Raw genomic sequence first — 22,735 nt, 5'->3', positions numbered from 1 at the left:
GGCCTCTTTCTCCTTGCCAGAAAGCGCAGAGATGTTATGGGAACAGTTTTTTAAACTTTAGAAAAGGGAAGGGGCAAAGAGTCACATGCAAATGCTGAATCTGAAATGCTCTTTGCTCAGCGCAGTCAAACGGTGTCTGCATGTTATTTGAATATCAGTGGGCCCGTATTGAAAGGGTTCAAGGATGCTCTCTGACTTCTTTGTGTTTACCCAGTGCAGCGTCCGACTCTCAAAAGAAAAAGCCGGGGAATAATTACAGCGTGAGTCCAGGACTGGGAATACGTCAGGGGAAAGCATCTCATCCAGACACCCTCTTTTCTTTTTTTCTCCTTTTTTTTGAAGAGGATGTTAAATTGACCAGAAGGCAATAGAGGGAAATTATTTTCATTTCCTTTTGTGCAACAGCGGCTTCAAGGAAACGGCCAGATAGTGAAAACTACCAAATTAGATCGCCAATTTGAATTTCATCTAAATATAAAACGCAAAAGTAAAATATATATATATATATTTATATATTAATAAAAATGACGAAATTCAAGCTGTTAGAAGCCACATTTAGCCACTGGAGTATATGTGTTTTTTAGGATAAAAATTTAACTGGGGGGATTTTTTTTTAATTCAGATAAAAAAAATGTTTTTCGAGTCCATATTTTATAGACTGAAATTGTTAAATAAAATATGTAATTTTAGGCCTAAAACGAATGTGAACAACAGGAGGAAAGAAATGTCCAATTTAGATGGATTCAAGCATAATAATTATTTAAATTCTACAGTTTTCACATATAAAAATATAAAATTTGCATTAATAAGAAAAATATATATGCAGTGCGGCTACATGTGTGTGCGGCTGCAGCTGGCCTGTTCCGCTGCAGTATGTACTCGCTGGATATTTGGACAAAAATCATATCTGTTTTGTTTGAGTTTGACGCCCGCAAAAACCCAGCAGGGCGTTTTTTCACAGCTTTAGGGACGACGCACATTGTGTCAATGTCTTCAAGAAAACCGGCCTGAAAATTGCATAAAGGTTACTTTAAAACAAAGATTGGCATGTGCAAAAGTGGAATAATTTGGTATCAGGTGCCCAGAGCTTAAAGACGATTTAGCACTCAGTGGGAACACACTAACGGTAATCAATCAACATTTTCATCAGACTTCTGACGCTCACACTCAATTCATCCATCATAAAAAATAAAAGCATTAATTTCAGACGATTAAAAATTTAATCATAAAATAAAAGTCAACAGCTTTTATCAACAGCCGTGTAAGCGTCATAGCGCACAATGTCGACGTTTCCAAGACACAATAATGAAAGCGAGATAAAACCCTGCAGCAACAGAAATCGTCTTTCTTGTGGCCAACTGACCATTAAAATGAGTCCAACGTTTTCCCATCAATAGATCACAGCTGCAGATTGCCTCTAATGGTAATCAATTAATTTAGTCCCTTTCATACAGTACAAGACAACACAAGAGCGCGATGAGCTGCAGCCGCGCATTTTCTGTCCACTGCTTCCCTCTACTGGAGGAAAATGAGACCCACGCGCCATGCCTGCTATTCTACATAGAGGGACACTGATTATCATGAAGACAGTCTGAAAGGAAAAGAAAACAAACATTCAAAACATTTTCATGTTTTGTCCAATATTCTAAGAGGGGCATAATGAAAGTCAGCGCTTTCTTTTTCCTCGGTCTTGGCTCCTCTCTCTCCTCTCCCTGCTCCTGCTTCTTCCCCTGCCCTCTCTTTCCTTCCTCCTTTCCCTGCTTCTGCTCCTCCCATCTGCTGTTCTCCCTCGCCTTCCATCTGTGCCACTTCTGTTCCTCTCACCATCTCCGCTGTGACGCCGGTCTTTACCTCCGTCCTCCCTGCCTTTCTCGCGGCTCACGCTTCTGTCCAAGCCAGACTTGGAGCTGCGAGGCCTCTGCCTGTCCCTGCTGTTGTGTCTCTTTCTCTCTTGACCTCCCTCCAGCTTGATCTGGTCCTCCGGGCTGCGATGTCGACTCCTGCTCCTTCCCCTCTCTGTCCCCTTTCGTCTGTAATCTCCGGACTCCTCTTCAGGCCGCTTGTGTCTGGTGCGAGGACTCTGTGACCTGCTCCTATGAGAGGAGGCCTTTTTCTGACTCTTGACTCGCCGCTCGCTCTTCGAGCTGTTATCCCGACAGGAATCTTTCTTCTTGTTCTTCTTTCTCTTTTGGCTCTTGAACTTGCCCTGGCTGTCTGAATCTGAGCCACTGTCACTACTGCTACTGCTGCTGCTGGAGGAGTCACTCGAGCTGCTGTCGCTGCTTTCATGCTTCTTCTTGTGTTTTCTTTTGCTTTTCTTCTTCTGCTTTTTGCCCTTCTTTTTCTTGGCCTTCTGCTTTTCCAGGCGATCGAGTTTTCTGTAAGTCAGGAACACAAACATTTAATTTACATTCTTCAATGAGGCTTTAGCATACTGAAGTTTATGAATCACAGCAAAGTTGAATTAGAGCGCTTAAGGTAAAGGTAAAAGCCTCCATGAAAATGGAAAACAATGCAACAATCTCCTAAAAAAAAGAGCCTCAATCAAAATCAATTTAAAAGGAAACATCAGTAATTCATCAGATCATTTACTGAAGTTTCCCCTCAGCTTACGCGATCATAAAAATATTCAATGTTAAAAATAATTTAAATTGGGCTCAATAATCAAAGAGAACATCCACTCCTTAAAGCGTTCATACATTAAGATTTGTAAACTGTGCATGTATACCTTAGGAGCTTCTGTTTTTGCTTGGTCGTTAATGACTTCAGAAATTCCACCTCTGGATCATCCTCCTCTTCACTGGCAACATATTCCTGTAAAAGTGCACAGCATGCTGAAATCTGTATTGAAACATGCACATAAATACGACTCTCAAAGGCAAATCTGAGCAACTTTATATTTGAGTACCTCAGCAAAACACCTTTAAACAATGATATTGATTTTTTTAAAAATCAGATCCGTTTACTGAAGTTGCCCCAATAACTCACCACTTTGCAGTATTTATATACAGGAAATACCAAAGATATAGTTAGCCTTTTTCTCTCTGTAGGTGTGAGTGTTCGTATATATTGTCCTATGTGTGCAGAGATGAGAGTGCGAGACAGACAATTACCTGCGATGGATCACAAACAGTAGCATTCCTACCAAGGACACATTTTTTCAAGGCAAACCCACTGTTTCGCATCTCCGCCATTAACTCCGAGGGGTGCATCGACGGACCTGTTAGCACAAATCACAGCCTCAGAGTCCCATTGATGTCAAACCATTGCCAACCACTATCTCCACAGTGGGAATTTCAGGGGCGGCTTTGTTAACAGAATGGGACATCAAATCAACTCACTCCACTTCCGGCTGAGCAAATCATACAATATCATTCTCTGCCAAAGCAGCAGTTAGGGGATTCAGAATACACAATAATTACATTTTTTCTCCCGGCACAGGAGGGGGACCATTACAGCACTCCACCATCAACACCACCATGCACTGACTGGACTCTCCCAGGGTAAACATTATTACTTTACAACTCAACTCGCTGATTGCAGAACTCAGAATCAGCTGAAGCCTGGGAGCTCCAGCTGAAACCAAAAGATACGGTAGGTGTACCTGCTGCAAAGTGTGTGACCCTTAACCCACTGTAGCCCACCAGCCACACATATCAAGCAGCACAGATATTCTGACTCCCTGTTTGTTGTACCATATACGATTATGTCAGTTTTTCCATTACAACAACCCATTTTGGGACACTGTGTAAAATGCAAATAAAAACAGAATGCAGTCATTTGCAAACCTGCTGTGTTTACAGACAACTGTTTTATGAAGTGTTCCCGAGTCCATGTAGTAATATCTTTGTACAAACATGTATTTCACAACATGGTGAACCTCGCTACATCCTCGCTTGTGAATGACTGAGCCTTTCCAGGATGCTCCTTTCCAATCATGATGCTATCACCTGTTACTAATCAACCTGTTTACCTGTGGAATGATCCAAACAGGTGTTTTTGGAGCGTTCCACAACTTTCCCCAGTCTGTTCAAAAAGCATCCCAGCTTTTTTTGAAGTTGTAATAATCATTAAGTAAATGACTGAAGTATGTAAATGATAATGTTAACATGTGCTTATCTGCTGATGCTTATTTAAATTAATTATTAATGTTAAATTCAATAACATAAAAATTACGTGTGTATATATATATATATATTATACACACACACACACACAAACACAAACACACACATACACACACACACAGTATACATAAAATCGCAGTGGTCTGTTTACACACAGTACACCACATTAACATTTAATCGCACTGGACGGGAAGACGTTAAAACTGATGTTTGTTTTGGACAATTATTGTATGGACTCTACCTGCTGCCTCCTCCGAGGCCACAGAGCTGGCATTGATTCCCGACAGCCCATAGAGAGGACACTCTCTGTCTGTGTTCACATGGCCCCATTTGTGACATTTGATGCATCTCACGTTGCGCACCTGGGAAGTTAACAACAGACATTACTTTGAATTATGTATGCATAATAATTTAAACCAAACCACTCTACGTATCGTTAAATAATGGCATCACCTCAGTATAAGAAAAAACACATTCCATTAATGTGCCTGACTCTGGTTAGATTTTTGAAAGCTAGTCATGTATAATTCATTTATAGTGTATTTTATAATATAGTGATTCTCAGTCTTTTTAGCTTGTGACCCCTAAAACAAAGCCACTGTCTAAATGAGAACTCAAGTCGTGAATATGGTTTGAGTGGGGACGCGTTGCCAGAATTGCAACCGAAGCAAGACTTTTCCCTTTATGTTTCATTTGTAGGGTTTTCAGGGACCTGAGGACATGATAATAGTTAACAATTCATTTCATTTTTTTATTACAGATATGTGTGAACTGGAATAAAATCATCACACACCTGGATTCCAAATGGCTGATCTCTTATATTCATGTCATCCTTTGCATACCTGTATGAGAAAATTGAGGATTTAAGAATAATGGACAATATGGCAAGAAAATTGAATTGCGTTTAAGAAGAAATTCTTACTTTTCTCGAGGAGCCACCTTCTGCCACTCAAATTTGTACTCTTCTTCCCCCTCCTGAAAAACACACACATTTCCTGAATGAAGTTTAGTAAGTAAACACTTCTTGTTCTCAATACACACTGAGTGCGGAATCATACAGGTCTGCTAGTTTCTCCACTTTACCTCTTTCTTTTCCTCTTCAGGTCAGAAGACAAATATGAAGAAGAAAAAACAAAAGAACAAGTATTAAAATATACCATTACTAACCAAAAACCTGGTGTTTGAGGTTGGTAAAAATATGGAGTCAGCAGGGATCACAACTGCTCAGCTCAGACAACTGGAATGATTTACCTTTGGATGCTCCAGGTGGAGCCTCGTACATAAAATTGAGGCCATTTTTAACACGATCATCCCCCATCAACAACCTAGAAGTGAGAAAACAATATGTTGAACTTGAACAAAACATTTCTCTCAAAAATGAATCAAGTCAGACAATGGTCACGGGACTCTGATGAAAATCTAAATATAATTTAATGGATGAAAAATTTGTTAATCACAAAGCAGTATTGTAAAAGAGAACGGTTTTCATTCCGTTGCCCTGCTCTGCAATATGCATCTAACCTGTTGTTGTAAGTGTCCTGCTCTTTCAGATAGGCCTGCATAAGTTCTTCTTGCTTGTTCTTCTCGAAAGTCAGTTTTTGTTCTGCTATCCATACCTGGAAGATCAAGAGAAAAGGATGATTACAGCGCACATTCTCTCTATTGGCTATGCATTTCAAATTAATGTTTTGAGGTCAGCTTACTTGCCTGACAGACATACACATACATCTTAAGTTATAAGGCTACATGCGAGTTAAATTCCTGTGCAGCGCTACATGCAGTTACTGACCTGTATTCATTTGTTGAATAATCAAATAGTTGATTGACAGATCATGGATTGGCAACAATTCAGATAATCACTCACACACAATTATTTATATAATTTTTCAAGCAAAAACGCCAAACATTAGTTTGTTTCTGTCTCTCAAATTTTGAGATCACTGCTTTTCTTTGACTTTGTGTTAGTAAGAGTAATGTGATAGTACAGTGAACATCTGAGGACATCAGCTTGGGCTCTTCGAAACTGTGAGGGGCATTTTCAGTATTTTCTAATACTTCATAGAAGAGTAATAGTAAATATGATCACTGTCAATTGCAGTAATAAAGCATATTAATGAACGAGACGTGCAAATATGCATTTCATTACCTTTTAAGATTCTTAAGACAGCTACTATATTCTTCGAAAGGTGGCTGGGAGCTAGTCCCTTGGTAGTGCACAATTACGCAATTAAAACAGATACACTAAGGAGGACAATCAATATCAAGCACCGACACTACATTCAATCAGACAACTGGCAAATGTTAACAGCGAACCAAGGTTAATGTATAGTACAAAAATATAAAAACGCACGGCAAATTCATTCATTTTCTATTCCCATCAAAATTAAATTATGGGATGTTCTTACTCTTATTAAGCAGTTGTGCACAGCACGGCATATGGCCATGGCTGATCAACTTTTAATTTGACATATTTGAGATTTCAATCAATCAACTTGTGACTGAAAACTCCGACGTATAGCTCAGAATATGAAGGCTGACTCTCAATATGAAGACCAGAGCCAAGAAAGCTGAACTTAAGAAAGCTGCAGTTAAAGCGGTACGTGGATAAGATTAGCTAAGATTGACCGTAGCACTAGCTTTAATTAACGCCAAACTCCATAAATTAACTTAACGGCACAAACAAACTATGTGGTTTAAATGTTTTGTCTACATTCGTGTATCATACAGAATAAACAGTCCACTCTAAGTTCAAGATTTTCTGCTAGCTAAAGTAACGTTAGCTAACGTTAATTATCAAAATGGATCATGGGAGCTCTTGCTGGACATTAGCTAGCTGGGCTAGTAAAACAATAGGTATTGAGCGCAGCTCTCACCTTTTTGATGTTTGACTTAGAGGCGGGATGAAAATCCTTCTTGCACATGAAATTAGCAAATGATTTCCCCATGGCTGACAACCTATTACACCAACCGAGTTGAGAACGTAGCACTAAGTTTAGCTAATGGAGTTGCTAGCGTAGCTTCCCGTCACATGTAAACAAGCTCTTCTTCCTCTTTTATAATTTAATGGCGGTTGGCAAACAGCTTTTAGGTTCATTACCGCCATCTTCTGGGCTGGAGTGCGAATCAGAACGGGTACTATATTATTTCATTAAATGCTCCTATTAATTCATGTGTTTTCTAAAAAATCGCAGAAATGTACCTGTACCCCACATCACCTGAACTCTCATGAAACTCTTCTGTGAATGTGATTCTTTTGGAGTGTAAGTTTAAGTGTCTGTCTCTCTCTTCCAGATCACATCTACCTGTAGCATGTTTACTCATTATGTTTAATGTGCTGTTCAGACAGGTGTGACCAAACCTCATCCTTCATATACTCTCCTCCTTTCTATTTCTATTGTTTCCTCTCACACTTTTCTTTGAATGCTGTATCGGCTCTTATCTATTCTGTCGCACTCCTCCTGTCACTTCCTTTTTATTTCTATTTTGATAACACCTTTAACCTCAGCTTAACCTTGCTGTATTTTACGACCATGCTTATTTCTTTTTGCATATTTATCTATCAGCTCATTTCCATCCAGTAAACGAATTCGTCTGCATGAAGTAAGTTTCAAATTGGTGTTGCGTGGGTCGCTGTTGAACTACGAAGGTTAAGATTTAAACTGAATATATGCGTAGATCATTATGCCAAAAACCACCATGTCACATCAATATGCATTAATTAAAATATAGCATTTATTTGAAAAAGTAAAATCAAAAGCTATGATTTGATTGGTTTTGTTCATGTCGTTAAGTAGATATAGATTTCAATGATTGCATTAAATTAAATGAAACTAATGAAATTAGATGAAACGAGACAGTAAATATTATTGATGACAACTCTTTTAGCAATATTCAAATAAAAAATAAATCAAATCAAATGATGCAAGGCTCGAGGAACACCAACTGCTATCGTAATAACTTAGAATGAGAAATACACTTTAAACAAACAAATAATGGTGAAAAATAAAGTAAAAATGTGAAGCAGGCCGTTTCACAGCCGGGTTGACTACGAATATAAAACTGACTTCGGTGACGTCGGTCACGTGACTGCACTGTTCCGCGCATGGAGTCTGAGGTGAACCCAGAGGTCTGTAAACAGAAATGAAACCAGAAACTGACGGAGCTCGGTGAGACAACTGACACAGGTGAGGTTAACTTGTTGCAGTGATGAGTGCGGTCACAGCATTACGCGGCACCGCGCGCGGGCTCGCCCGGCCGTTCAATAAATGTGACTTAAGCAACCTGCAATCTTTCTTTTTACTCTCTGCAAGTTCCAGATTGAAAATGCAGCCCTGCTCCTGTGACACCTTCGTGGCTCTGCCCCCCTCCACTGAGGGACAACGCATCATTTTTGGGAAGAACTCTGACAGGCCCTGTGATGAAGTCCAGGAGGTGGTGTATTTTCCTGCCAGGGACTATAATGCAGAGGAGAAGGTGGAGGTAGGTGACACAGACAGCTTGTTATTGCCCTCCAACCTTCAATTTCCCACAGTCCTCCTCGGTGAATGTGCCATTCGATAACCATTAACAGCTTCTGCCCCTGTCTCTTGTTCCTCTTGTCAACAGTGTACATACATAGAGATCGAGCAGGCTGCTCACACATATGCGGTGGTGTTGAGCAGACCGGCCTGGCTGTGGGGCGCAGAAATGGGCGCAAATGAGCACCAAGTGTGTGTTGGAAATGAAGCAGTGTGGGGCAGAGAGAGTGCTGATGGTGACGAGGCTCTCCTTGGCATGGATCTTGTCAGGTGAAGCCCATGAAAGAGCAGTTGTTTGTATTTATTAAGCCTCTGAGCCTCCAGCCTCATCTTGGGGAGAAAATGGAAATTTAATGACATAGCAGCAGCCAGAAACAATTCAGTGTAACTTCTCCTTCCGCTGACCTTTGTCAGTCCAGACATGGACGAAGAAAGACATGAATCTGTGACCCTGCAATTTTCCAGGCTTGCACTCGAGAGAGCCGACACAGCTGAGAAGGCTGTGGATGTCATTACTGAGCTGCTGGAGAAGTACGGCCAGGGAGGATCTTGCATGGAGGATGAGAGTGGCTTCACCTACCACAACAGCTTCCTCATCTCAGACAGGACGGAGGCATGGCTGCTGGAAACGGCAGGGAAGTACTGGGCAGCAGAGAGAGTGGAAGGTAATCAGAGACAGAACACAGGTTTCCACTTGAGATACAAGGTGATGGGCTGAGTTCAAAAAGCACTTTACTGTTTAGTCCGCAGTATTAGCAGTCAGAAGTGAAAGCCAAAAGGAAACCGCAGAAAAGACAAAGACAAAAGAAGGGGCCATTCAGTGCAGAAACGGGAGAAAATAACTTATTTAGGAAGGCACTCACATGTCTGTAGAAATAAGGAAAAGCCCACCACATTAATAACGTTCGCGGATATTATTTATTTATGTCAACAGGAATGTCAAGAAATTGCAGAACAAAATGCCAAAGATATGTTTGGGGCACTTCCATAAACAGTCACCATTATAGAGTTTGTCCACAAGAGAGCGCCCACAGTACACGCTGTATGTTGGTTGGAAGCCTCATTAACGTAATGTCAGGGTTAAAGATACAGTATCTGTGTGGCTATAGTGGCAGCCCCGAGTAGCCCAACAATTCAGCTTCAGACAAGGTGGTAGACATCAACAACTATGGTCACCTGTACGCAGGAAGTCACTCAACATTACTATTTCCATTTGTTTGCAAATGTGAACAGAACGTTTTACAAAAGTAAAAATATTGTTTACCAGACTCAAAACACCTGAATTTTCAACTCATACTTAAGAACTGAAGCATGTGGACACGAGAGTCTTCTTACTTTTGGCAGCGTAGTGCAGTCAGATCACTATTAAACATCTTTGCAAGCGTTCCTGCTGAACCTGCTCGTCAGCAGGTCACACGACGACACCATACAATAAGCAGCCGTGTAAATTATTAGCTACATCAAAATTCCTATTAAGGTGTGTCACAATGTAAAGCTTATCTCAGCTGAGCTGCGTAAAGGTTTCACTGGCTAGTTTTATCTCTCTGCTCTCTGGAGTGAGAAAAAGATATCACTCCAGGCCTCATGTTATTTGAACTTTTTATTTTATTCCTTTAACAGCCTGCTCCCACCAGCATGACTTTTTAGCTTTGAGCTGAAAACACAAGCATTTATTAGCACAAGGCCAAACACTTAGTGTAATTACTCCCACACGGATCATTGGGTCTGTTTGTAGAAGAAAGGCCTGGTCAGTATCACCTGAAATCTGCACGATCAGTTGTCATATTAACCTCAGTAACAATTCATTGAAATGTTTTCTTATTAAATACCTGTTCATTTTTTGTACTCAGCAACAAACAGGAAATCATGGATTATGATTGAGAAACATTAAGAACACCGAAACAGGAAAATCAAAGCAAAATTGGCTCTTTTTCACATCTCTTGACTGTAAAATAATATCACTGTATTCACATATTTACACTTTTATGGCCTCTCTCATCACATTCTGTCTGCGGGAAGCTTCGTGGAGTATTTTAACCTAACAGTGACATAGTTTAACACGCTCGTGTAACAGACTGCTGAGTCTCAAACAGCAGCTTCATTGTCCACGCTGTGGTCAGGGAGACACACTTACCCTTCATCAGAAAACTGCAGCTCCTGCTATTTAGCCATACTGTGACATTTTGATTAATTGTGCAGCCCTATTCTTCCTCTTCTCCTCTTTCTCCTTCTTCTACTTCAAGTGCAATATCTAAATAGCAGGAGGAAGACAGCTCCAGTGCTCTCCTCTTCCTTGTCCTCCTCTTACACATACGTTGTCTAATGAGAACCGTGAAGCGCCACCAATTTTCTTTAAAGAAATCACCATTGTGGTTCACAGACATAAACAGTATATACTGTATGGTTACATATCTGTGATTGTAATTGTGGTCTGCTGTCCTGTCTGCAGCCACGTCCTTTAATTTTTTTCAGTTTTCTACAGTAAAGGAACGCCTTTACTGTTGACCACCGAGGTCAGCTTCAAACGGCCTTGCATGAACCTGAAGTAGCCGATACATAGATGATGAAGCATGAATGGTGAATAACAGCATTATATGTGTTACACTTCTCCAGATGGCTATCGCAATATCTCCAACCAGTACGGCATAACGACTAAGATAGACAAGGAACACCCAGAAATGAGGGAGTATGCAAGAAGCAAGGGCTGGTGGGACGGAAAGACTCAGTTCAACTTTGCCACAGTGTACTCCTTCATAACTACAGCCAGAATAGAAGCCGCTGGGAGCCGATACTGTGAGGGGAAGAAGTTGCTGGAAATGAGCGACGGTTAGTAAAGAGCACTTCGCTGTGGAAAGCTGGCACAGCAGGAAAAAGTTACATGACTTCCAGCGCTGTTTATGCACATGATTTTATTCACTGAAGGTCGCATAACTGCTGAGACGATGATGGACATCCTGAGGGATAAAGACAGCGGCATCAACATGGAGGGCATGTTCATGACAACAGGAAGTATGGTGTCAGTCATCCCCAGGGATCCCTCTCTGCCAGGGGTTCACTATTTTACGGCAACTCCAGACCCTGAAAGGTACAGCGCTCGGTCTCACTTTAGCCGACAAAGAGCATCCTTCAAATTCACTTGAAGGCAGTGGCTGGTGATTTAATAAGTTGCTCTTTCGCACAACAGGTCTGTATTCAAACCTTTCATCTTTGTGAAAAACCTGAAGCTGCTGAAGGAGACGTCGTCTCCCAGTTACGGTCCAGATGATCCTGTGAAGAAGAAGCCCCGCTTCCAGAGCAAGCCCGACCGCAAACATGAGCTGTTTGTCAAACACGAACTGGTGGCTGCCATCATTGAATCCCACAAGGTTTAACTATTTAATTCAAGTGTGGAGTTTACCCAATGTTGTCCTTTGCTGTGGTCACGGTGCTGAAAGTGTCCTTACAAATTGTGCGTTTATTTGTTTTTTTGTCTGCAGGAGAGAGGAAAGAAGATCACAGAAAGTATGAGGTTGCTGGAGAAGGAAAAGATGACACAGATGGAGGAGCTCCTTTCGCGCGGCGTTGAGGAACCCGACTTTTTGGTGAATCTGTTCTGCAACTCTGTTAAGGAGGAGGTGGCTGTTTACAGTAAAAGCTGATAGGCCTGCTTCTTGTTGGAATCAACAGAACAGGTCAGCAGTACAGTATATGCCTCTGCAGTCTCTGCAAATTAGCTTTTAGTCAGGTTTAAGTAAACTAAATTAAGCAGCCCATGATACTCAAAATTTGTGAATCCCATGTTGTATAATATGGACAAAAATGTTCACTTGTGCATCAAATCATTAACCAGAAATACAGAACAAAGTCACTATGTGATACATGATATGATGGTTGGGCAATAAAATTTATTTTAAAACATAGCATAAATATGCAGCCTGAGACAGATTTTTTTCACACCCATTTTCTGAACATGCTTTTTTAAATAAGAAACACAAACCTTTGGACTTAAAGCCACATAAAAGATTCATTTAGCAGGGTTAATTCTCTTTTTATTATACACCTGAGAGAAAAACTCAATTACAGTAGCTTGCACTTTTCCAACTTTAAGTTCACAAAGTTTTTATGGAGGATGATGTTATGTTTTTCAAAGTGAAGATCACTTTCAAGTAAATGCATTACATTAACACTCCCTAAGTTCTGAAACTCGTCCCGTCAGGTATCCAGTCCATGCAAATGTGCCGGTTTTCTTTTGTTTCCCACTTTATAAAAGCAATAAAAAAACAAGTTTAAACATGGCCATGGACAGAAGGGAAATGTGTTTTTTAACTGGCAGGTTGTTGTACTGAGATATAGCCAACATGTTGTAATTAACATGTCATGTTAAACAACATGTTATCAAAGCTACATTACTCATGCTTCATGCTACATTCACTGGCGAAACTAACTTAATCATATAGTTAAAGTGACTGCAGACAAACTGAAAAATGGATGAAAATGTAAAAAACATCTTCCCTTTTTTACTTTGGCGAGTGGCTTTGGTAGACGAGTGATATTACACTCAAGTGTTCCAGTGCAGGAAATGACACATTCACTCTGTGCAATGTCACTCACACAACGACTCAGCATAAAATAATACAAATGAAAGTCCATTATTGACTGCATAAACACCTATGCAAAAATAGTCCTTAAAAAGCAGCAAAGTCTTGTTTCACTCTTTAAATTAAGTTATACCTGTTAGTTATGTTATTCTTGAAAAAGCATGTTAAACGGAAACACCTTAGCTCGTATTTTTTGCAGTTACGTCCATCAGTCTGATCAGTTCTGTGTTAATGTTTTACTCACCAGCTTCACTGCAGATTTAAGGATGCAGCACAACTGAGTCAAACAAGGCAAGGAACGCAGACTATCTGACATGTAAATAAACTAACAGCGTGTCATATTCACTTGCAAGAAAAACTGTAAAATCTTAAGATTATAGCCTGATCTGTCTGCTGTAGACCTCAAGTGGAATTTAAAGACTGACTTCCTGAACCCTAATCTGCAGAACTTAGTGGTAGCTATGCGTGCAGTCTTTCCACACAATAATGGGTTATAACTACCATTTCAGATACTCCCACTGTCACTGTTACCTCAAAATAAATAGTTTCAATGGTTTACTGTACATGTCTGGTCATCTGACAGCTCATGTCCCTGTCCCAACTGATTGTTATAGTAATCTTGCAGCAACTCCAGATCTCTGCAATTAACCTGGTGAGTGAAATGTTAAATGTCACCCTACCAAAATAAGACACAGGTGGTTAAAAAGACCCTTTAACCTATACAGTGCTAATTCCCTTTACGCTAACTCAAGATAATGTATGATTCACTGGCCTTTTTAGTTTTGAAGTTTCAAGTCTTTTGCACTTCTGAACACACCCAACATCACAGTCAGGTCTGTTCCAACACCCGACTGAGATCCACAGTGCTGCAGGGTGGACAGCGTGTGGACAGCATGGTAGTGCAAACTAAAGGTCAGTATTGTCCTTCCTCTTACCTGACCTAAAGATGTATCTGGCAGTATTTTTTTCCTGAACTAAAATGTAATTTACCTTTGGCAAAAAAGAAATGTCATATCATGAATCGGTAATAAAGGCGACTGTCTTGGAAGTCGTATTCCTGCTTGATGTGCTGGAGCACACCGCCCTGCTGTAGCCGTGTTCCGTAGAGTACTGCCTCACCATGGTCCTGAGCCAAGCCCACCTGCTGGAGCCACTCCACAAGTTCACAGCCAAGAAAGCAGTCCACCATAGTCCTCTTCCCACACCTGAAAAGTCAAAAGATGCCTTCACTCAAAGGTGTGCTGACTTCTCTTTAAAAGCAGAATGAGTAGGATTGACTCCTTCTCAATCACTCATGACCCACTAGAAGAGCGTGACAGTGTCTGTTTCTGCAGACCCTGGCCTCTACCTCAATTTTATTTTGCTGTGTTCAGGACTTTTCTGGCCATCAACCTTTGGGCAGCGGGTGTGTAGCCCCCAGCCAATAACAGCATACAGGTTGTAAAGATGGGACTATGGAACTAACATAAACATAGCAAAGAGGAGCCAGATCATAAAGGATCCAAGCGGAGTTGTTGAGTCAGGAACGAGTGGCCAACTTTGAATGTTGTGTTTACACACCAGAGTACTGTGGTATGTGAACAGCTACCAGGATTTGTTCCTCTACACATCAGAGAAGATGTTTACTCAAAGCCGTTTCCTGTCAACCTCAGCAGTGAGTAAGACTGTGTGCTCTCACCTTCTCATTTTGACGATGTCATGACAACACTGGTCTTTGTGGTATTTGGTGAACTGGATGCAAGTCATCCTGATATCCTCAGGTAAATCAGTCTGCGGCTGCTCTTCTTGCTTCTTTCCAGACCACAGACTGTATAACCTAAACACCATTCACAAAAACAAAACTTAAACTCATGGATGCTGTTTAGTGTTGTGTACATATAGTATACTATTTACACAGTACATACAGCATGTTGTGTGTATAAAAGAATTCAAATGTGCTTTAGAGTGGGAGTAAGTTTCATAACACACCCGTTCTTTACCTTTTCTTAAATGGCAGTATAATCAAATGCTTGTCCAGCCCAAACAGAGCAAAGGAGAGAAAACCCTGGTAACAGAAAAAAACATGTCATGACACTGGGACTGTGTGAAAAATGAACACTCACAATCTACTGTAGTATCTGAGGCACCAACCTGTCCGTAGTTGGCCACAGCACAGAAGAACTGCAGCTCCAAGTAGAGTCTACCAGGAACGCGGTTGAAGAGCAACCACAAGCAGCTGGATAAGTTCTGTCATAACAGCAATCAAGAGAGATTTTATGTTTGAGATGTAAACAGCAAATCTCATTCACAGTGGCAGCTTGTAGAACAAGCTGAATGAATCTAACTGCATTACGACAACTCACTAAATGTCAGTGACTGAAAAGCATGTGCCTTTGAAACTGTGTCTACTCACAATTTATTCAACATTTTTTGGTTCACAGAAAGACAACAACTATTGGTATTGATTATTTAGCCTTATTTAATATATGTCTTATCTGTTATGACCAATAAATAATAATTTTCTAATGGGTTTTTTGAATGGGTGTTTTTAAATATGTCTTCCATCAACAGTCACAGGAGCTGGAAATTACACAGCTCAGCCATGTGTATCTGACTTGGTTTGTGATGCACTAAATGTAATAATGCAGGCAGTAAGGCTGACTTCATGTCACTGTGAAAGTGAAAGGTGGTGGTTTACTCACAGCAAGCAAGCTGACAATCAGAAGCAGACATAAGAGCAAATGACGCGCCACTTGTCTATCTGCAACCTGCTGGAGCTCCTCCACCTGGACAAGCAGGCAGTCTGTGGACTCACACCTGTTCTCACACTGACCTGAGGGTGGCAGGAAAACAGACTTAAAATACTGAATCTTATTACTTTAGGAGAAAAGCTGTACATTCTTCAAACAACAGTTCCACCATTAATGCTGCTCTGTACTGACAGCTTTTACCGATTGGGATTTCATACATTTTAAATTCTCGCAGAATGAAAACGGATGTCTTCTGCCGACCAATACGATACCTGTGAGTGTTGTTGGTGTGTTGTTCATATTTGTGCTGATGATCATGTCGGGCATGGGCTGCGGCGGTGCACAGTCACATATGAGGCACGCTGATAACAAAGTGATAAAAGTGATGGTGATTATTTATTGTATTACTATACAGTTCCCACGCATAGAGCTAGTAACACACTACAGGGTGTAACACCATGACGGATCTGACAGCTATACTAGTACATGCAGCTTCACATTTTCATTGGTTTACACAGTATCTGACAAATCCCACTAACATAATCACTATGTGTTTCTCTTCAACACTTGCAGTGCTGCAGTTTGCATCCATCATGACTATGAGCACAATATTTAAGTAAACTTAAACCGGAATCTTCAGTGAGCCATGATTCAGTTGCTACATGCAGGTAATAGAACACCAGTGAATCCAGCCACCCTCTGTTTCAGCCAAATAGGGTTGATTACTAGTCAAAGTCATGTGTTTATACAGTATCATTTGTGATGGATGTGTTCAGAGACTTCAAATAAGCTTATCGGGAACAAGGCCTATCATGTTTCCTCCAGATAATGACACCAAAAAGTCGGAACAAGACTTACTTCCCCCTCATGTAACTGACTATCGTCTGTGGGGGGATGAACATTGGCTGGAAGTTGCATTGCCTACGCTGCAGTTTGCTGTTGACAATTTGTAGATAAAGAGTAGTCTTGACTTTGGATTATTGATTGTGCTCTTGGTTTCCTTTCAGATTTAGGCTTTGGAAACTGACAAATCATCTTTTATGTAAGAACGGCCTCTGTGTGCTCCAGTGACTATCATGTGCTGTGATTTAATCACCAAACTGTTATTGTACTTAGCAGCCTAGTCCTTATTCAGTGTCATTAAACAGACGTCTCCAAACAAATACTGAATTATTGGTTAAAAAGCTCAGATAAATGGTCTCCATAAGAAAGAGTACCTCTGTTGAGATTTCCTGATGGGGTGATGGGCTCAAACAGACTCTGGTCTCCTGGTTCGACTTCTGTCACAAGATCATTTGCAGAGTTTCCCTCTTGGACATGGTCATTTTGGGCCCAGCTTCCTCTACTGAGACACACAAGAGCGCCCCCTCCAAGCACTATACTGAAGGCAACTACAACTGTGGTGGAGATAATCTGTCAAAAAGCACACATGCAGACTTTTAGGTAAATCTCTGCAGGTTCAAAAACAGTTCTTAAACAGCAGAAAGCAAGAAAATTATTTTACTGATGTTGTTACCTGTTGTTTGCCGTAAAAGAAGGATGAGTCAATTGTGTCAGACATTTTTTCCCCAGAAATGAGCAATATAGCAGTTGCTAGGGCTGGAAACCTGTTAATATCAAGACAAATTTTACAAACAAAATCACTCACAGTATCAAAATGTAAAATAAGAAGCTTTGTGACAATAATTACATTTTCAGGAGCTGAACAGCTTTGTCCAATCATTTATATTCAAGTGAGGCATCATTACTCCTGAAAAGTCAACCTCAGTACTCTTGCTCTTAGTTTTGGTTGGAACCAGTTCATATATACAAATCGAAGCTAAACTGTTCAACACATGAATTCTACTTTAGAGCAGTTCCTCTGGTTATGACTCCACATTTTAGTGGTAGTGCAGCAATGGAGGACTTGCACACAGAAGAAAAAAGAGATTCAGACCAAAGGCTGGATCTTAAAAATCTTTCTATTTAACATTTAAACAAACATTTAACATTTAAAATCCAGACTTGAGTCTGAATCACTTTTTGTTCTCTGTGTTTGAGTTGTCTTTCTAACTTTTTCTCTGCCAAGCTCCACCATACAAACTGGCTTGGTTTCATTTCTTTATTCTTCCATAAAGTAACTTACCCCCAGCCTGCAACAATGAACATGCCTGGCGAAACTTTCACATCTTTAAACCTTTTCATGAGCACAAGAGAGAGTGCTATCAAACCTAAGAATAAACATTACAAAATTTGCTGTCAAATTTCAAATTTCAGAGCTTGCCAAAAAAAACAAAACAAAGCAGGGTAATGTGAGGTGAATGTGCGTGGATGGTTGTGTGCCCACACAGCATACCTGGCCACACATAAGTGCTGTAGAGCGAGGTACATAACAATGTGAAGGTCAGGACCTGCCCGATGAAGTTGTCTCCTTTCACCACAAAGTTCCACACGATCATCCCAATACATGTTAGAAACTAGAGACCACAACATAAGAAATACAGTGGATCTCTGTCAGTCAGTTTAAGTAATAGATGAGAAAATCTATTTAGAGAGTATGTGCAAGTGTGCTCACCTGTGCTAAGAATAGGTTGACTGTAAAAATGTGAGGAATTCTCTTGAATTTCTTACTTAAAAACATGACACCAATTGTCCACACCTGCCAGAGAAAATACACAGATTTCAAACAACTCACTTTCACCAACAAAGAGACCTTCCACAGAAGCTGCACAGAAGAACAGAATGAAACAGAAACACTGTAGAAAAACAAAGTATAAGACACAGCAGAACGCAAACACAAATGTGAATATGTGTCATCAATGCAAACACTGTCACTGTTTATAGAAACAAGTTCATGGTTCCTTAAAAAACGCTGAAAGTGAGAATAAATGAGGAAGTAAGTCTATCAGTCGGTAAAGCATCTGTTTTCTCACACATCCTCTAAATGACTGAGCCTCTTCATGTTAACCTGCCACAGTGGTTCAGGCATCTGAGAGGAAGCCATTTTTGTATTTTCCCTACACAATAACATCACATGAATAGGACATGTGTAATATCAAAAATGAGTTGCGCTTTGTCAGGGAAATAAATTACTTAAATAAATTACTTAAATCACAGCAGGCCAAAGTGCTTTCGGTTAAGAAGTGGAACATGTGATAACAAATGTTTTCCGAAGCTCGTTTGGCTTCACTTTGACCTCGGTTTCCACACCCCGAGATAAAACTAAAGAAGCCAAACCAGCTGATAAAAAGTCATAAACCGTCATAAACGGTTAGCCAACAACAAGCTTACACATGTCACACTGAAGTGGGTAGTTGTGACTCACCAGAGCAACTAAGCTCACTATGCTTATGTTAAAGCTGACGTTCTGCAGCGAATTCATCAGAAGCCGAGGATCCATCCAGTGCATTGTGAGTAGCCACGCAGAAACATACATTATCGGAGCTGAGAGACAAGTGCTGATCACCATCCCAGAAGTTACCTGTTGTGAAGCAGAAAAAAAAAATCATGTATAGTGAGCTACAGATGAAAAAAACAGTACAGTGCCTGGATGGCAGGTAGGAGGTTGGAAGGTAGATGTAAACAACTCACAACTTCTAGCTCTGCATTGTAATAGACAGCATAGATGGCCACACTTGGTGCAGTGGGGAACACTCCATAAAGAAAGGCATAGTTGGACAGGCTTGAGTGGTTCAAGGCGCTGGTGTTGCTATTGTCCAACAGATCCACCATGTCCTTACAAATCAGCGGCATTAGCAACCTGAAAGTCACATCAGAAGACCATTAATTGAGGGGTTAGTTAGCACTACGCTGAGAAATGCAGTGCAACTAAAACATTTACATGCACAAGTTATTTTCATGCACTCCTCAGACCTCTTAACGAGTCATCCGTTTGGTAAAAGGCTTCTGGTCTGAGAAAGGCTTGAGTCACCCAAACCATCACCACAAAACAACATGTTGGGAGCACTTTACAAAGCTCTAACCTGCTGACTCTCTACACTCCTAGTGCACGTCTCATTCTAAAAGAGAAGTCGTCCAACAACACTAAATCATGTCTTATACAAAATAAACATCAGGTGCAATAATGACATTTTTTCTACTCACAGTTTTGCTGTAGTAAGTAATATCAGTGTCACGACTGTGGATCTGGTTAATTTCCCCAACTGGCCCACCATGGACAGACCCAGGTAGAATAGAGCTGCTCCCCCGAAAGAGTTGGCCAAGCCATCCACAAATTCAGCCATGAAGGCAGGGACTGTCTGGTGCAGGGCAAAGTGGGCAATGATACCGATGACAACCATGAACACTATAGGGTTCTTCAGGACCTGTAAAACCACGAGTCCCATGATCCGGAGTTTGCTCTGCTGGTGGTTTCCCTGATTCTTCCACTTTTGGATCTCGCAGAAGGCAAAGCCAATGGGATTTAGAAGCATCAGGGACACAGGTGCAACCAGGTAGATGTACTGGAGGTACTCTGGGTATGTGCTCTGGTACAGGGCCTCAACTGTGGATTAGGCAGTGACAACAAATGACTCAATATACTTATAATATTTGGCATATAAGACATGTTGGGTTGCAGAGCAAATGCAGTCAAGTACGAAAATATCCGAGACCTCGTGTATAAAAACTTCACCTAGATTTCACACTAAAATGTTGCATAGACACAAAGACATGCAGACTCCCTGAAATATTTTGGTTAATGCTCTTTTTCATGTATAACGAACATTTACACAAGGGCCATTCTGTGTTGTCATGTCTGAGAGCAGGCATGACAGCACATGCCTGAGCACTAACAGCTTTGGAAAATCACTCATTCAAGGGAAAATCTGAAATTTGAGCATGTCTGTGTGATGCACAATTGTTCATTTATCTGCCCTAATAATCCGCACCATAAGAAATGCTAGTACCATGTTGGCACCAAATAAAGGTTGACATTTAAAAACCTCTCTGGAGGAGCTGGAGTCTCTTCTGACTTACAAGACGAAGCAGAACAATGCTCAGCTTTGAAAGTTTGCGGAAACGTAACAAATACTGAGGTTAACTTTCGTAATTAAAGTGAAATCCAGACAAAGGACTTTTTGGAAATGTCACTGCTGGACTACCTGCCTCACTAAAACTGAAGAACAACTGATGAAAGTAATGTCCACTCTATTTGAAAATGCTTAATTGTCAATTATTAATTCATGTCTAAATGGGCTTGTTTATTAATTTAAGGAAACATCCTGATAATGCTATTAGAAGCCTAAGTATCTGTAAAGAAAACATGTAAACAGACTATTACTGCACAGCAATATTTCCTTTTCGTTAAAAAAAAGTGGGCAATTGGACCTGTTCATGTACACCACAGGTAGCTGAGCATACGCATGATCGGAGATGTGTTTATATTTCTGCAAATCCATGTGTGGGAGTATAAAATAATGAACCCCACTTTGTTCAAAAATGATCACACAATTGGGAAACAGTTTTTACATGAACGTAATGTTGATTAAGGACGGCAATGAAAGCAGTGATATCCAAATGTGTTTTCTAAGGTACTTAATGGTATAACAAATAGATAATTATGCTTTTGTTTTGATGGGTGGGCAAACATTAGCACAGCATGATCGCAGTGAATGAACAGCACCGTGGGTGGTAGGCTGAAAGGCATTTTACTCACCAATGGGATATCCCAAAGCAAAGTCGTTGCTTTGGGTGGCAAATATTGAGAAGAGCCCGGCTTTGCTAAAGCGGCTGTCAGGACTGGCAACTATGAGCGTGAGGACGCACACGATGACAAACACAGACACTTTGGCGATGAGGATGCTCCACAAAAATGGCCAGATGACATTACCAAAGTCCAGCAGGACCATGTTCTTGAAGAGCAGCGCTGGGAGGGCAAACTTTGACACGAAATTGCCCAATCCTTTGGCCTGGGTGGAGGTGATGATGTTTGCCCTCCCTGCGATGTATCCACATAGTATTATCCCGAAGCACTCCAAGAGAGCCGGGAAGAGCTTGTCAATAGACATGGTGGACGGGAGTGCGGATGAGTCGGGGTCCTCCTCCTCATTTGAAAAGTTAATGGTTGTGCCGGGTGCCTCCATCGTGCCGATCCTTCCTACAGTGTCAGCTCTCACGCCTGGTCAGCGGTCATATTGATGTTGTTACCGTCGCTGCTCGGTGCTGCCAGGCGCTAACAGAGGGAGATACGATCAGAGGAGGAGAGCAAGAAGTTACCCAACCGTTGAAGGGGCTCGTGTAAGGGTGCACGCGCTGACTACGTTAAGACAGTGAACCGAAACACCATCATTTAACCGAAATTACTCAGTTAAGAGAGGCTGTAAAGTTGATTAAAATATCCACCAAGGGTCGCATTTTTTTAAAGTAAAGTTTTTAAGATTAGTCTCACCTCTGAGTGTAGTTGTGCCCTTTTATGCACCATGTGTCAGTCAAACGTCAGCGTTGTTAGCCATTAATGTTAGCCGGTTAGCTTCGCTGGTGAGGCGTGAAGGACGGTGTCGCTGAAAATCAGAAACAGAAGGTATTTATCCGCGCGGCGAAACCATAACATTTGTGAAGTTCGCTGTTACATAACTGCTGACATAACTCCGTACTGCTTACATTTCGTGTAGCTAGAGTAGCTACTTCCCACCCTCCAACTTTCATAATCACATTTTGTCAACAACGAGTGCAACCAATCACATTTTGAAGAGGGAAGGAGGGGCGGGACTTAGCCTACCAACCTGTCCCCGAGTCCCTCTTCAGTGATCAGCATGAACATGTTAATTATTTTGTAACCAGCCAAGATCAGTTAATACCCTACAGCA

At 41.0% G+C, this 22,735-nt stretch overlaps 3 protein-coding genes across 5 annotated transcripts; 1 reads left to right on the top strand and 2 right to left on the bottom strand.

Moving 5' to 3' along the window:
* Positions 1–1,206: 1,206 nt before the first annotated feature.
* cir1 (corepressor interacting with RBPJ, CIR1) lies at positions 1,207–7,145 on the bottom strand. Its single transcript, XM_041950901.1, has 10 exons — positions 7,001–7,145; positions 5,649–5,743; positions 5,379–5,452; positions 5,211–5,224; positions 5,050–5,102; positions 4,921–4,969; positions 4,369–4,489; positions 3,114–3,220; positions 2,729–2,814; positions 1,207–2,378 (listed from the first exon to the last, which is right to left on the bottom strand). The coding sequence occupies exons 1-10, from the start codon at positions 7,070–7,072 to the stop codon at positions 1,667–1,669; spliced, it is 1,383 nt and encodes a 460-aa protein (XP_041806835.1). The 5' UTR covers positions 7,073–7,145; the 3' UTR covers positions 1,207–1,666.
* A 1,075-nt stretch (positions 7,146–8,220) lies between these two features.
* Positions 8,221–12,586, top strand: scrn3 (secernin 3). Of its 2 annotated transcripts, none has more exons than XM_041950590.1 (8): positions 8,221–8,311; positions 8,438–8,606; positions 8,733–8,914; positions 9,110–9,309; positions 11,258–11,470; positions 11,567–11,729; positions 11,829–12,009; positions 12,121–12,585. In XM_041950590.1, exons 2-8 carry the CDS (start codon positions 8,451–8,453, stop codon positions 12,280–12,282), a joined length of 1,257 nt encoding a protein of 418 aa, XP_041806524.1. In that variant the 5' UTR covers positions 8,221–8,311; positions 8,438–8,450; the 3' UTR covers positions 12,283–12,585. The 2 variants fall into 2 exon arrangements, with proteins under 2 accessions (XP_041806524.1, XP_041806525.1); XM_041950591.1 differs by having other exon boundaries at positions 8,234–8,311; positions 8,444–8,606; positions 12,121–12,586.
* Positions 12,509–22,557, bottom strand: gpr155a (G protein-coupled receptor 155a). 2 transcript variants are annotated; one of them, XM_041950589.1, is made up of 17 exons: positions 22,530–22,557; positions 22,318–22,429; positions 21,586–22,101; positions 20,034–20,433; positions 19,521–19,689; positions 19,255–19,410; positions 18,505–18,588; positions 18,286–18,406; positions 18,076–18,160; positions 17,467–17,557; positions 17,168–17,363; positions 16,223–16,312; positions 15,903–16,033; positions 15,352–15,447; positions 15,201–15,265; positions 14,900–15,037; positions 12,509–14,426 (listed from the first exon to the last, which is right to left on the bottom strand). In XM_041950589.1, the coding sequence occupies exons 3-17, from the start codon at positions 22,010–22,012 to the stop codon at positions 14,231–14,233; spliced, it is 2,445 nt and encodes an 814-aa protein (XP_041806523.1). In that variant the 5' UTR covers positions 22,013–22,101; positions 22,318–22,429; positions 22,530–22,557; the 3' UTR covers positions 12,509–14,230. The 2 variants fall into 2 exon arrangements, with proteins under 2 accessions (XP_041806523.1, XP_041806522.1); XM_041950588.1 differs by lacking the exon at positions 22,530–22,557 and having other exon boundaries at positions 22,318–22,519.
* Positions 22,558–22,735: the final 178 nt, after the last annotated feature.

This window comes from Chelmon rostratus, chromosome 13 (genome assembly GCF_017976325.1).
Source record: "Chelmon rostratus isolate fCheRos1 chromosome 13, fCheRos1.pri, whole genome shotgun sequence".
Lineage (NCBI taxonomy): Eukaryota > Metazoa > Chordata > Actinopteri > Chaetodontiformes > Chaetodontidae > Chelmon > Chelmon rostratus.
This window is presented reverse-complemented; position numbering and strand designations above follow the sequence as displayed.